This window comes from Taurulus bubalis (assembly GCF_910589615.1).
Source record: "Taurulus bubalis genome assembly, chromosome: 11".
Taxonomy (NCBI): domain Eukaryota; kingdom Metazoa; phylum Chordata; class Actinopteri; order Perciformes; family Cottidae; genus Taurulus; species Taurulus bubalis.
In genome coordinates, this window is record NC_136599.1 from 1,047,685 (window position 1) to 1,062,449 (window position 14,765).

At 46.2% G+C, this 14,765-nt stretch overlaps 1 protein-coding gene across 2 annotated transcripts in view; it reads right to left on the reverse strand.

The window, feature by feature from the left end:
- The window catches only part of itpr3 (inositol 1,4,5-trisphosphate receptor, type 3), a gene marked incomplete at its 5' end in the record, with an annotated part of 66,901 nt that overhangs the window by 10,311 nt on the left and 41,825 nt on the right, over positions 1-14,765 (reverse strand). For both annotated transcript variants that reach the window (XM_079225905.1, XM_079225906.1), the window contains 10 exons: positions 513-623; positions 754-954; positions 1,097-1,314; positions 1,902-2,061; positions 2,242-2,417; positions 2,641-2,734; positions 8,544-8,652; positions 9,020-9,168; positions 13,612-13,793; positions 14,418-14,538. In XM_079225905.1, coding sequence (XP_079082031.1) covers positions 513-623; positions 754-954; positions 1,097-1,314; positions 1,902-2,061; positions 2,242-2,417; positions 2,641-2,734; positions 8,544-8,652; positions 9,020-9,168; positions 13,612-13,793; positions 14,418-14,538 — 1,521 coding nt within the window. The remainder of the gene's footprint in view (positions 1-512; positions 624-753; positions 955-1,096; positions 1,315-1,901; positions 2,062-2,241; positions 2,418-2,640; positions 2,735-8,543; positions 8,653-9,019; positions 9,169-13,611; positions 13,794-14,417; positions 14,539-14,765) is intronic.

Consider the following 14,765-nt stretch of genomic DNA (forward strand, 5'->3'; position numbering starts at 1 on the left):
GTTCTGTCATCTGATAACCGACACATGCACTCGTCCATTAACTTGTAACCAGTGAACAGGAAGTGACCATATATGGACTGAGAAGGAGTGACTAGAGACCTGTCAATCACCTTGTAGCCCCGCCCTAAAGCGTCCCCTGCTTTATGGTCTGTTTGACTCTAAATGACCATAATTTACTAAATGAACATCATGCTGTATTGAAGAAGACTTGAAACTAGAGATTGAGACATAAACTCATGTTTACAATGTTTACTGAGGGAATACATCAAGAGAAGTAGAGTCATTTATATAGACTTCTATACAACCAGAGGAGTGACCCCCTGGTGGTAAGGAGAGAGAATGCAGCTTTAACACATGAAGCATATACTTCTATACAACCAGAGGAGTCGCCCCCTGGTGGTAAGGAGAGAGAATGCAGCTTTAACACGTGAAGCATAGACTTCTATACAACCACGTGGTATGACCTCACCGATTCAGCTGAGAACACTGTGTGTGCACGTGAACCAACGTACCTTCAGCTGGAGCACCATCTCCATCCGATATCGACACAGAGGACTGATGTCATTCAGGATCAACGCTGTGATGATGTCGATGCCGTTGGACTCGTGGGTCACGATGCACGTCTGCAACACACACACACACACACACACACACACACACACACACACACAAACACAAACACACAGAGACTGAGTGTCCATGTTCTCGGGGAGCCTCGCTGCCTCTACACCTCCCTGTGTTGCGCCCGTCTACCTGGTTCTCCTGGCAGGGGCCCTGGCAGTACTCGGTGAGCGTCTCCAGGGTCTGGGTGATCAGGTGGACGTTTGATTCGTTGATGTAGAGCCCCAGCAGGCCCAGGCCTCCGGTGGTGCTTCCACACATGATGTCCAGGAACTGAAGAGTCTCACACACCAAGTTGTAGTTGGTCTTATTGTTCTGGCAACGCAGGAAGTTCTGGAAGCACAAAGTCAAAAAGGCTGCGTGTCACTCCTTTGATCCGCTCTGACTTCATCTGCTCGACAATCCAACTGCATTATGGGTAGATTACGTGCAGGAGCCATTTCTTGTTCTTGTCCAGTATCAGGTATTTATTCACCTGCAGGTCGTGGTTGTGGTTCTCACAGAGCAGCTGGAGGAACCTCAGGATGGGCTTCATGATGGTCACAGCTGGTCCCATCTCCATCTCCACCTCCCTCTGCTCCGCCACCGGCTGCACCGGCAGGGCGGAGGCGCCCGGCACCGGGGCGATGGACTGGCCCTGGACCATCACCGGGAGACTTCCTGTCCCAGGAAGCACCAATGCTGAAGAGCCACCTGTTCAGAGTATTCATCAGCTGATTTAGGAACTCATGAACTCTGATTAGATTCAAAAACCATATTCAAATATCTAAAAGGATCCTGAATTCAGCTTTTTCTGGCTTTTCAAAATAAAACATTCCACGAGGCAGAAGAGATCCAAACTAAAACCCAGCTTCATTTTAAAAGTACGGTAAACTATAATTGATTTAAATGATTATTATTATTGTATACAATTATTAGGGTCTCTGTGAGGACAATACATCTTTTTTATATACATATAAAACCCAACAACCCGATAAAGAAAGAATAAAACCCAACAACCAGATAAAGAAAAAATAAAACCCAACAACCCAATAAAGAAAGAATAAAATCCAACAACCCGATGAAGAGAGCATAAAACCCAACAACCCGATGAAGAGAGCATAAAACAACCCAATAAAGAAAGAATAAAACACAACAACCCGATGAAGAGAGCAAAAAACAACCCGATAAAGAAAGAATAAAACCCAACAAAAAGATGAAGAAAGCATAGAACTCAACAACCCGATAAAGAAAGAATAAAACCCAACAACCCGATGAAGAGAGCCTAAAGCCGAGCTCACCGGTCTCTAGCTCCTTCTCGTTGGCCTTGTGCGTCATCTCTCCGACGTTCACCGACACGGTGGCCTTGATGTCCGTCTGAGCTTCCTTCATGCGGTCGTGAAGAACCTTGAAGAACTTCTCCGACTTGTTGTCGCCCATCATCAGCTTGTAGAAGGAGTTCTGCAGGAGAACGTTCAGACACAGCGGGTTCAGGGGGCGGAGCACACAGATCTCTGAGGTTGTGACCCACCTGTATCTCGGTGTTCCCGCCCTCCAGCAGACAGATCTCTGAGGTCGTGACCCACCTGTATCTCGGTGTTCCCGCCCTCCAGCAGACAGATCTCTGAGGTCGTGACCCACCTGTATCTCGGTGTTCCCGCCCTCCAGCAGGCAGATGGCCAGCTGGATGCTCTCCTGGAAGATCTTGTCGTTCTTGGAGCTCATCACCAGATCGCTGAACAGCTTGGTTCCTCCTTCTCTGTCCAGGCGACACTGAACTGCAGCCACGGCGGCCCAGTCGCGCTCCTGCTCCATGCCTGGAGACAAATAACATGTGTTTATCTATCCTGAGGACATGTTGTTGTTTGTGTAAAGTTTGTGAGAAACACAATATGCATGCATATTAGAGGAAAGACAACGGCACATGGTTGTCAATAAGTGCTTTTCTTACAGAGTGTCTATCTGATGAATGCTTTCAGAAACAACGTGTTATTATATTTATGGTATTATTATATATTAAAGGTAAATGGAGCGGCGTACCTGAGGCGCCGAGCTCCGCCAGGTCGTTTTTGGGGCTGTTCTTCTTGTTGGGGAACAGGTAGTTCTGCAGGAGAACCTTCCGCAGGGAAATTCCCTGAAACGACAGGACAGCGGGTCACATCCCATCTCCATCAGGACCAGAGGGGTCAGGACCAGGAGGGGTCAGGACCAGGAGGGGTCAGGACCAGGAGGGGTTAGGACCAGAAGGGGATCAGGACCAGGAGGGGTCAGGACCAGGAGGGGTCAGGACCAGGAGGGGTTAGGACCAGGAGGGGTCAGGACCAGGAGGGGTCAGGACCAGGAGGGGTTAGGACCAGAAGGGGATCAGGACCAGAAGGGGATCAGGACCAGGAGGGGTCAGGACCAGGAGGGGTCAGGACCAGGAGGGGTTAGGACCAGAAGGGGATCAGGACCAGGAGGGGTCAGGACATGGGGGGGTCAGGACAAGAGGGCTCAGGGGGGTTAGGCATTAGAACTTTCCTGCTTTCCTGCTTTCTTACAGTGCAGACGCTTTTCTGCTTGCTCTCGCCTCTGTTTGCATTTTTCTGCTAATACCTTCTGATATTCTTGTTTTTTCTTCTGTGAGAATCTTTGAGCAGCAGCTCCCGGACACTTGAAAACCACTGGGACTCTATTTTTCTATAGATTTGGCTGGCTATTGCCCTAATTCCGCTGGTTTAAAGATAAATTGCTATAGGCTACTTAGCAGCTAAGCTAAAGGCTACTTAGCAGCTAAGCTAAAGCTAAGGAGCAGCAAGATGCCATCCCTCTCCATGGACAACTACTACAAACTCCTGCAGAAGATTGCAGTTTTGGAAACAAAAATCCACCGAATAGAAGTGAAAGTGGAGGTAAATGGACTGTGTCAGAATGATACCACTTTACCATGGACTCAAAATCTTGTACAAATGCAAGCTAAGACACAGCTAACTAGCACCACTAGGCCTACCAAGAAACAAGAGGACTGTGTAGCTGTTAACGGAACCTCAAATGGTAGTCCTCCCTGGAACTCTGTCGGTGCAAAGCCGAAGAGGCATTCACACCCTCGGGATGTGGGAGGACGACTACCAGGGCGACTAACAGGCAGAGCCCAGCACCCTGAGATCTCTGATGCGACTGGCTGGCCTGCACTACCACGCAGGCAAAATTCCTCCTCAACCCCGATACGCAGCTGGACACAGCAGAAAACAGCTGGGAAAAGTAAAACCAGCAAAGAAACTCCACAACAACCGAGCCTACAACTTAAAAACAGATTCGCTCCACTGTCGCAGGATCCTAAATCTGATGATCTGTATAAGCAGCTGTCTTCACAAAGCAGGGTAAGAACCGAACATAAAAGGCCACAGGAAAAGAGTGGGCCTGAGACTCTGATCGTTGGAGACTATGCTGTAAAAGATGTCCGAACGATGTGCAGCAAGAATACCAAAATACTCTGCTTTCCGAAAGATATGGTGTCTAACATGAGAGATAAAATCCTGGACATCATGGCTGACCATCCCACAGTGAAAAACCTCATTGTGCATACGGGAAGCTGAGATATTGTGAAACAAGAGTCTGAAGTTCTGAAGCGAGACTTTATTGACTTGCTAAACACAGTCAGCTCTGTCAATGCTGAGGTGTTTATCAGTGGCCCTCTTCCACCAGCCAGGAGAGGAGAGGAAAGATTCAGCAGGCTGTTGGAACTGAACAGATGGCTGTCAACTGCATGTACTGACCATACAGTACATTTTATCAACGGCATGCACTGACCATACAGTACATTTTATCAACGGCATTTTTTACATTTTCTGGGAGCGTATACATCTTTTTAAGGCAGATGGAGTTTGCCTGAACAAGTCAGGGGTAAAACTCTTCACCTCTAACTTATTTTTCTTCCTGCGTCACTCGTCTGTTCCCACTGCCAAGGACAGGAGACAAGAGGAATCTAAACAAGAGAAAACCACACAGCATCGCCGTGGAGACCTCATGGGAAGGAAACCAAAGAAGAGCCAAGAGGAGGAGTCTCCACCCTCATCATCAAGGATTGATATCCCTCTCGGAGAGGACGGGTCTTTACTTCCCTCACCAGCACCTACTTCCAGCCCCCACACTTCATCCAGGTCCCTCTCCTCTCTACTCTCTCCCTCCTCCCCATCCTCCCCCCTCATGGAGTTCACTGACCGCATGAACGAGATGGTCATTGCTGGAACCAAATTCACTACCCTCCGCATAACCACTTCCCGTGCTGAAACCCCTCCAGCTAGACCTCCGTCACCGGTTCTAAGTGCTTTGACACAAACACCGAAGTCAAAGCGCCGTGCCCCTCCCCCGCCTCCACAACATCTCCACAACATCCTCTATCTCCCCCACCCGACATTGGTTGATATCTTTTGGGTCCGGACTACAAGGTTAATGACACCACTGATTATCTCCAGGAACAGTCGGGGTCCTGTATGAAGTTAACCTTCTGAATTCCTGTCCTGACTTATCGAAAAGGAAAGGTGAGGCTGCGAAGAAACATTAGTAAATCTGCAAATTTATCCAATTTAACATTCATTCCTCGTCAGCCTGTCCAAAGAAATAGGGCAAATATAGTTTTAAACACATTCAACTTATCTTTATTAAATGTCAGGTCTCTGTCAGGAAAAACATTTTTAATCAATGATTTCATTATTAGGCACAAACTTGATTTTTTGTTTTTAACCGAAACTTGGTTAGACCAAGATAACAGTGCAGCTGTTCTTATTGAAGCAACACCTCCCAACTTCAGTTTCATGAGTGAAACAAGAGCGCATGAGAAAGGAGGTGGAGTTATATTTTTTATAATGAGCCTCTTCAATGCAAGCAGATGTCTTTTGGTCATTTTACTTCCTTTGAATATGTGGCTCTCAATTCCACACAAGTTTTATTCCTCAACATTTACAGACCACCTAAATACTGTGCAACCTTCTTTGATGAGTTTACTGAACTGCTGTCTATAATCTGTATTGATTTTGATTGTGTTGTCATTGTTGGTGATTTTAATATCCATGTTGATAATCCCCAGGACAGAGGGTCTATAGAGCTATGTGGTGTCCTTGATAACTATGACCTGACTCAGCATGTAGCCGGTCCCACCCACAACAAGGGGCACACTCTAGACCTAATCATCACCAAAGGTCTGGACATTTCCCAGGTTGCTGTGACGGATGTTGCACTCTCTGATCATTCCTGTGTTTTCTTTGAGAGTGCAATCTCCCTGCACACAAATGTCCAAACCGAGGTTGTGACAAAGCGTTAAATCACTGAAAACACCAGTGAACTATTTATTCAGAAGTTCTGCTCCACACCAGGCCTCTCTTGCATCTCAGTCAATGAGCTTGTGGATGGCTTCAATTCTAAAGTTAAAAATGTTATTGATGCCATTGCACCCACTAAGGTGAAGGTTGTCTCGGGTAAGAAAAGATCCCCTTGGAGAAACGCCACGCTGGTCAGAATAGAGAAAAGAGAGGGTCGGAAAGCTGAACGCAGGTGGCGAAAAACTAATCTCCAGGTTCACTGTGGTATCGATAAAGAGAGACTTCACAATTATATGTTGGAACTTAGAAATGCAAGACAGGCCTTCTTCTCTGACATCATAACCAAAAACAAAAACAATACACGCGCCTTATTTGCTACCGTGGACAGGCTAACAAACCCTCCGGTGTCGGTAACGGCTACGCTCCAATCCACCTGGACATGCAATCAATCTGACTCCTATTTTGCTGATAAAATTCAGAGAATTAGACAAGCAGTCGGTGGCTCCACACCAACCACAGGATATGTGTTGCCCCCATCTTTAAATAGCATCCATTCAAATATCATGACACAATTTCACTCAATTAACCAAAGAAGCCTAGAAGACATTCTACACCATCTGAACACATCCTCCTGCTGCTTGGATATTCTACCAACACACTTTTTCAAAAATATTTCACACTGCATGACCGCTGATCTTTTACAAATTGTAAACACATCCCTTCTCTCAGGTGTCTTCCCACAAGCCCTAAAAACTGCAGTTATTAAACCACTTCTAAAGAAGGCTAGTTTAGACCCCGAAATATTGAAAAACTATAGACCAATATCAAACCTCCCATTCTTAAGTAAAATATTGGAAAAAGCGGTTTTTCAACAGCTAAACAACTTCTCGGCCGAAAATAACAGTTTTGATGTCTTCCAGTCCGGCTTTCGTCAGCACCACAGTACTGAAACTGCTCTTGTTGAGGTTTTCAACCACATCACTTAAACTCAGACAGTGGCAGAACCTCAGTCTTAGTATTATTGGATCTCAGTGCTGCATTCGACACGGTTGATCATGACATACTACTAGACAGACTGAAGTCTGGTAGGACTCTCTGGCGCAGCACTTAACTGGTTTGAATCCTACTTGAAGGACCGACAATACTTTGTGTCGGTAGCTAATTACACATCAGAGCTGACTAGGATGACATGTGGTGTTCCCCAAGGTTCAATACTGGGGCCTCTTCTGTTCAACATCTACATGCTTCCACTGGCTCAGATTATGAAAAACAACAAAGTGTGTTATCATAATTATGCAGATGACACACAACTCTACATAACTATATCACCAGGGGACTATAGTCCCATACAAGGGCTGGCTAAATGCATTGAAGAAATCAATAACTGGATGTGCCAGAATTTTCTTCAATTAAATCAAGATAAAACAGAAGTAATTGTTTTTGGTCCCAAGGACGAACGATTGAAAGTCAGCGCTCAGCTTCAATCACTGATGTTAAAAACCTCAAACCAAGCCAGAAATCTAGGTGTAGTTATGGATTCAGACCTCAACCTGAACAGCCATATCAAGACAATTACAAAATCAGCCTACTACCACCTGAAGAATATATCAAGGGTTAGAGGACTTATGTCTCAACAGGATCTGGAGAAACTTGTCCATGCATTTATCTTCAGTAGACTTGACTACTGTAACGGTGTGTTCACAGGTCATTTATCTTCAGTAGACTTGACTACTGTAACGGTGTGTTCACAGGTCATTTATCTTCAGGAGACTTGACTACTGTAACGGTGTGTTCACAGGCCATTTATCTTCAGTAGACTTGACTACTGTAACGGTGTGTTCACAGGTCATTTATCTTCAGTAGACTTGACTACTGTAACGGTGTGTTCACAGGTCATTTATCTTCAGGAGACTTGACTACTGTAACGGTGTGTTCACAGGCCTCTGTAAAAAGTAAATCAGAAAGCTGCAGCTGATTCAGAACGCTGCAGGTGGAGTCCTCACTAAGACCAGGAAAGTGGATCACATCACTCCAGTTCTGAGGTCTTTGCTCTGGCTCCCTGTCAAACAAAGAATTGACTTTAAAATCCTGCTGCTGGTTTATAAAGCACTGAATGGTTTAGGGCCTAAGTATGTTTGTGATCTGCTGCTACCTTATGAACCATCCTGACCCCTCAGGTCGTCTGGGACGGGTCTACTTTCTGTTCCGAGAGTCAGAACTAAACATGGAGAAGCAGCGTTCATCTTTTCTGCTCCACACATCTGGAACAAGGTCCTGAGAGCTGCAGGTCTGCTGAGACCCTCATAGACCCTCATAGACCCTCAGCTCCTTTAAGTCCACATTGAAGACTTTTCTGTTTGCTGCTGCCTTTAACTGAACCAGATTCAATTACTGCATCTCACTACTGCATTTTATTTCTTAAACTGCACTGCAACTTTTATTCAACTTTTATTTTTTAAGTTGCTTTTTCTACTTTTATTTTGTTTTTTGACTGTTTTAATGTTTTCTTAACTGTTTTTAAATCTGCATTATGTTTTGATGCTTTTAATGGTTTTATGTGAAGCACTTTGAATCGCCTTGTTGTTGAAATGTGCTCTACAAATAAACTTGCCTTGCCTTGAACAACTAGTCATTAAGTGAACTGACCTTTTCGTCAAAGTCCAGAGTCCGGATCAGCATCTCCTGCAGAGTTCTCAGGACTTTGATACATAACTTCTCCTCCGCACTCATCAGAGCTTTGGTGTGCTGAATCAGCCTGCAACACAAGACCACGTTCTCCCATCATGCATCAGCCATTCTGGGCCCTGAGGACCAGGACTCTGAGAACATAGAACCTGAGGACCGGGACCTAGAGGACCGGGACCCCAGGGACCTGGACCCTGAAGACCTGGACCATGAGGGCCGAGACCTTGAGGACTGGGACCCTGAGGACCTGGACCCTGAGGACCGAGACCCTGAGGACCTGGACCCTGAGGACCGAGACCTTGAAGACCTGGACCCTGAGGACCGAGACCTTGAAGACCTGGACCCTGAGGACCTGGACCCTGAGGACCGAGACCTTGAAGACCGAGACCCTGAGGACCTGGACCCTGAGGACCTGGACCCTGAGGACCTGGACCTACTTGGAGATGAAGCCCCCGGACTCGCAGCGCTGCCGGGCGTCGGTTCCCTCCAGGAACAGAAGTTCCGGCTGCTGGAGAACGTCCACGAGAACCGAGAGCTCAGCGTTCACCAACGGCTTCAGACGCTCCTCCAGAGTGTTGATGATGTCCTGAGACACACACACACACACACAGAGAGACACACACACACATACACAGTGTGTGAGGCGTGTGTACCTGCAGCTTCTCAATGATGTTCTTGTAGAGGTGTGTGTGTGTGTGTGTGTGTGTGTGTGCGTGTGTGTGTGTGTACCTGCAGCTTCTCAATGATGTTCTTGTAGAGGTGTGTGTGTGTGTGTGTGTGTGTGTGCGTGTGTGTGTGTGTACCTGCAGCTTCTCGATGATGTTCTTGTAGAGGTGTGTGTGTGTGTGTGTGTGTGTGTGTGTGTGTGTGTGTGTGTGTGTGTGTACCTGCAGCTTCTCAATGATGTTCTTGTAGAGGTGTGTGTGTGTGTGTGTGTGTGTGTGTGTGTGTGTGTGTACCTGCAGCTTCTCAATGATGTTCTTGTAGAGGTGTGTGTGTGTGTGTGTGTGTGTGTGTGTGCGTGTGTGTGTGTGTACCTGCAGCTTCTCGATGATGTTCTTGTAGAGGTGTGTGTGTGTGTGTGTGTGTGTGTGTGTGTGTACCTGCAGCTTCTCAATGATGTTCTTGTAGAGGTGTGTGTGTGTGTGTGTGTGTGTACCTGCAGCTTCTCAATGATGTTCTTGTAGAGGTGTGTGTGTGTGTGTGTGTGTGTGTGTGTGTGTGTGTGCGTGTGTGTGTGTGTACCTGCAGCTTCTCGATGATGTTCTTGTAGAGGTGTGTGTGTGTGTGTGTGTGTGTGTGTACCTGCAGCTTCTCAATGATGTTCTTGTAGAGGTGTGTGTGTGTGTGTGTGTGTGTGTGTGTGTGTGTACCTGCAGCTTCTCAATGATGTTCTTGTAGAGGTGTGTGTGTGTGTGTGTGTGTGTGTGTGTGTGTACCTGCAGCTTCTCAATGATGTTCTTGTAGAGGTGTGTGTGTGTGTGTGTGTGTGTGTGTGTGTGTACCTGCAGCTTCTCAATGATGTTCTTGTAGAGGTGTGTGTGTGTGTGTGTGTACCTGCAGCTTCTCAATTATGTTCTTGTAGAGGTGTGTGTGTGTGTGTGTGTACCTGCAGCTTCTCGATGATGTTCTTGTAGAGGTGTGTGTGTGTGTGTGTGTGTGTGTGTGTACCTGCAGCTTCTCAATGATGTTCTTGTAGAGGTGTGTGTGTGTGTGTGTGTGTGTGTGTACCTGCAGCTTCTCAATGATGTTCTTGTAGAGGTGTGTGTGTGTGTGTACCTGCAGCTTCTCAATGATGTTCTTGTAGAGGTGTGTGTGTGTGTGTGTGTGTGTGTGTACCTGCAGCTTCTCAATTATGTTCTTGTAGAGGTGTGTGTGTGTGTGTGTGTGTGTGTGTACCTGCAGCTTCTCAATGATGTTCTTGTAGAGGTGTGTGTGTGTGTGTGTGTGTGTACCTGCAGCTTCTCGATGATGTTCTTGTAGAGGTGTGTGTGTGTGTGTGTGTGTGTACCTGCAGCTTCTCGATGATGTTCTTGTAGAGGTGTGTGTGTGTGTGTGTGTGTGTGTGTACCTGCAGCTTCTCAATGATGTTCTTGTAGAGGTGTGTGTGTGTGTGTGTGTGTGTGTGTACCTGCAGCTTCTCAATGATGTTCTTGTAGAGGTGTGTGTGTGTGTGTGTGTGTGTGTGTGTGTGTACCTGCAGCTTCTCAATGATGTTCTTGTAGAGGTGTGTGTGTGTGTGTGTGTGTGTGTGTGTGTGTGTGTGTGTGTACCTGCAGCTTCTCAATGATGTTCTTGTAGAGGTGTGTGTGTGTGTGTGTGTGTGTGTGTGTGTGTGTACCTGCAGCTTCTCAATGATGTTCTTGTAGAGGTGTGTGTGTGTGTGTGTACCTGCAGCTTCTCAATGATGTTCTTGTAGAGGTGTGTGTGTGTGTGTGTGTGTGTGTGTACCTGCAGCTTCTCGATGATGTTCTTGTAGAAGTGTGTGTGTGTGTGTGTGTGTGTGTGTGTGTACCTGCAGCTTCTCAATGATGTTCTTGTAGAGGTGTGTGTGTGTGTGTGTGTGTGTACCTGCAGCTTCTCAATGATGTTCTTGTAGAGGTGTGTGTGTGTGTGTGTGTGTGTGTGTGTACCTGCAGCTTCTCAATGATGTTCTTGTAGAGGTGTGTGTGTGTGTGTGTGTGTGTGTGTGTACCTGCAGCTTCTCAATGATGTTCTTGTAGAGGTGTGTGTGTGTGTGTGTGTGTGTGTGTGTGTGTGTGTGTGTGTACCTGCAGCTTCTCAATTATGTTCTTGTAGAGGTGTGTGTGTGTGTGTGTGTGTGTGTACCTGCAGCTTCTCAATGATGTTCTTGTAGAGGTGTGTGTGTGTGTGTGTGTGTGTGTGTACCTGCAGCTTCTCGATGATGTTCTTGTAGAGGTGTGTGTGTGTGTGTGTGTGTGTGTGTACCTGCAGCTTCTCAATGATGTTCTTGTAGAGGTGTGTGTGTGTGTGTGTGTGTGTGTGTGTGTGTACCTGCAGCTTCTCAATGATGTTCTTGTAGAGGTGTGTGTGTGTGTGTGTGTGTGTGTGTGTGTGTGTGTACCTGCAGCTTCTCAATGATGTTCTTGTAGAGGTGTGTGTGTGTGTGTGTGTACCTGCAGCTTCTCAATGATGTTCTTGTAGAGGTGTGTGTGTGTGTGTGTGTGTGTGTGTGTGTGTGTGTACCTGCAGCTTCTCAATGATGTTCTTGTAGAGGTGTGTGTGTGTGTGTGTGTGTGTGTGTGTGTGTACCTGCAGCTTCTCAATGATGTTCTTGTAGAGGTGTGTGTGTGTGTGTGTGTACCTGCAGCTTCTCAATGATGTTCTTGTAGAGGTGTGTGTGTGTGTGTGTGTGTGTGTGTACCTGCAGCTTCTCAATGATGTTCTTGTAGAGGTGTGTGTGTGTGTGTGTGTGTGTGTGTACCTGCAGCTTCTCAATGATGTTCTTGTAGAGGTGTGTGTGTGTGTGTGTGTGTGTGTGTGTGTGTGTGTGTACCTGCAGCTTCTCGATGATGTTCTTGTAGAGGTGTGTGTGTGTGTGTGTGTGTGTGTGTGTGTGTGTGTGTACCTGCAGCTTCTCGATGATGTTCTTGTAGAGGTGTGTGTGTGTGTGTGTGTGTGTGTGTACCTGCAGCTTCTCAATGATGTTCTTGTAGAGGTGTGTGTGTGTGTGTGTGTGTGTGCCTGCAGCTTCTCAATTATGTTCTTGTAGAGGTGTGTGTGTGTGTGTGTGTGTGTGTACCTGCAGCTTCTCAATGATGTTCTTGTAGAGGTGTGTGTGTGTGTGTGTGTGTACCTGCAGCTTCTCGATGATGTTCTTGTAGAGGTGTGTGTGTGTGTGTGTGTACCTGCAGCTTCTCGATGATGTTCTTGTAGAGGTGTGTGTGTGTGTGTGTGTGTGTGTGTACCTGCAGCTTCTCAATGATGTTCTTGTAGAGGTGTGTGTGTGTGTGTGTGTGTGTACCTGCAGCTTCTCAATGATGTTCTTGTAGAGGTGTGTGTGTGTGTGTGTGTGTGTGTGTGTGTGTACCTGCAGCTTCTCAATGATGTTCTTGTAGAGGTGTGTGTGTGTGTGTGTGTGTGTGTGTGTGTGTGTGTGTGTGTACCTGCAGCTTCTCAATGATGTTCTTGTAGAGGTGTGTGTGTGTGTGTGTGTGTGTGTGTACCTGCAGCTTCTCAATGATGTTCTTGTAGAGGTGTGTGTGTGTGTGTGTGTGTGTACCTGCAGCTTCTCAATGATGTTCTTGTAGAGGTGTGTGTGTGTGTGTGTGTACCTGCAGCTTCTCAATGATGTTCTTGTAGAGGTGTGTGTGTGTGTGTGTGTACCTGCAGCTTCTCGATGATGTTCTTGTAGAGGTGTGTGTGTGTGTGTGTGTGTGTGTGTGTGTGTACCTGCAGCTTCTCAATGATGTTCTTGTAGAAGTGTGTGTGTGTGTGTGTGTGTACCTGCAGCTTCTCAATGATGTTCTTGTAGAGGTGTGTGTGTGTGTGTGTGTGTGTGTGTACCTGCAGCTTCTCAATGATGTTCTTGTAGAGGTGTGTGTGTGTGTGTGTGTGTGTGTGTGTGTACCTGCAGCTTCTCAATGATGTTCTTGTAGAGGTGTGTGTGTGTGTGTGTGTGTGTGTGTGTGTGTGTGTGTGTGTGTGTGTGTGTGTGTGTGTGTGTGTGTGTGTGTACCTGCAGCTTCTCGATGATGTTCTTGTAGAGGTGTGTGTGTGTGTGTGTGTGTGTGTGTGTGTGTGTGTACCTGCAGCTTCTTGATGATGTTCTTGTAGAGGTGTGTGTGTGTGTGTGTGTGTGTGTGTGTGTGTGTGTACCTGCAGCTTCTCGATGATGTTCTTGTAGAGGTGTGTGTGTGTGTGTGTGTGTGTGTGTGTGTGTGTGTGTGTGTGTGTGTGTGTGTGTGTGTGTACCTGCAGCTTCTCGATGATGTTCTTGTAGAGGTGTGTGTGTGTGTGTGTGTGTGTGTGTGTGTGTGTGTGTGTGTGTGTGTGTGTGTGTGTGTACCTGCAGCTTCTCGATGATGTTCTTGTAGTCCCAGGGGTTGCTGGGCGCCGTGGGTCTGGAGGAGCGGGACGAGGACTTGTAGTTTGGGTTGGAGCGAGACAGCGAGTTGAGAGCGGAGCTGGAGAGCATGATGCTGATCTGAGCCTCCAGGTCCAGAGGGAGCGCGATGGAGCGGCTCTTGGCTGGAGAGCGGGAACACAACCATGCTGTCAGGGCCAGAGCAGGGAGACCCCTACAGGGTCTGAGGAGGTACTGCAGGGGCCGTGAAATCTCTGGTTGATTAGACTATTTATTGTATTTTTATTATTGTGTTTATCAACATTGATGTGTTGTTATTGGTGTGTTTATCAACATTGATGTGTTGTTGGTGTGTTTATAAACATGCAGTAGCACGGCCGCCCTGCTCACCGCACATGTTTAAAATAAAAACATGAATATATCTATCTGTGTATTTTTTGAATAGCTTAGTATTAAGGCACAATAACAAGGTATGTGTATACATGTTACTGGGCCCAGTTTAATATAAACACAATTAAACAATATAAACACAATTATATAACATATACATATTAATAATAATAGTATATAGATATAAATATATAATATATAATATATATATATATATATATATATATATATATATATATATATATATATATATATATAATAATATATAAATATAATATTTATGATGGAGGAAGAAGTATTCAGATCTTCTACTTCAGTCACATTAAAACGTAAACACTGAAGTTAGAGGCCTCATAATCGTTCCTCTGACCGCTACCCGGAGCCGGATGATGCGTTACCGGTCATAGCGAGGGTCTTGATGCAGGTCTCCACCTGTCCTCGGTGCTGCTGCTGCAGCCAGGGACAGTCCAGCAGCCGCACAGACGACTGCAGCAGCTGAGTCATGATGGTGTGATGAGTCTGAGAGGAAGGAGAACGAGATCTGAAGCAACCGGACGAGGAAGCGAAGGTCCTGCAGGAGCCTGACCACAACTGTCTACTTCACGTCATCATGTAAATATGCAAATACAATGCATCATATCCACTGCTTCTGCATGTTTGGATTAAAGTTAATTCAATATTTTCCTAAAAAGAGGTTGAATTCAACTTATTTAAAGACGAGGTAGTAAAGATTTGTCATAGTAAAG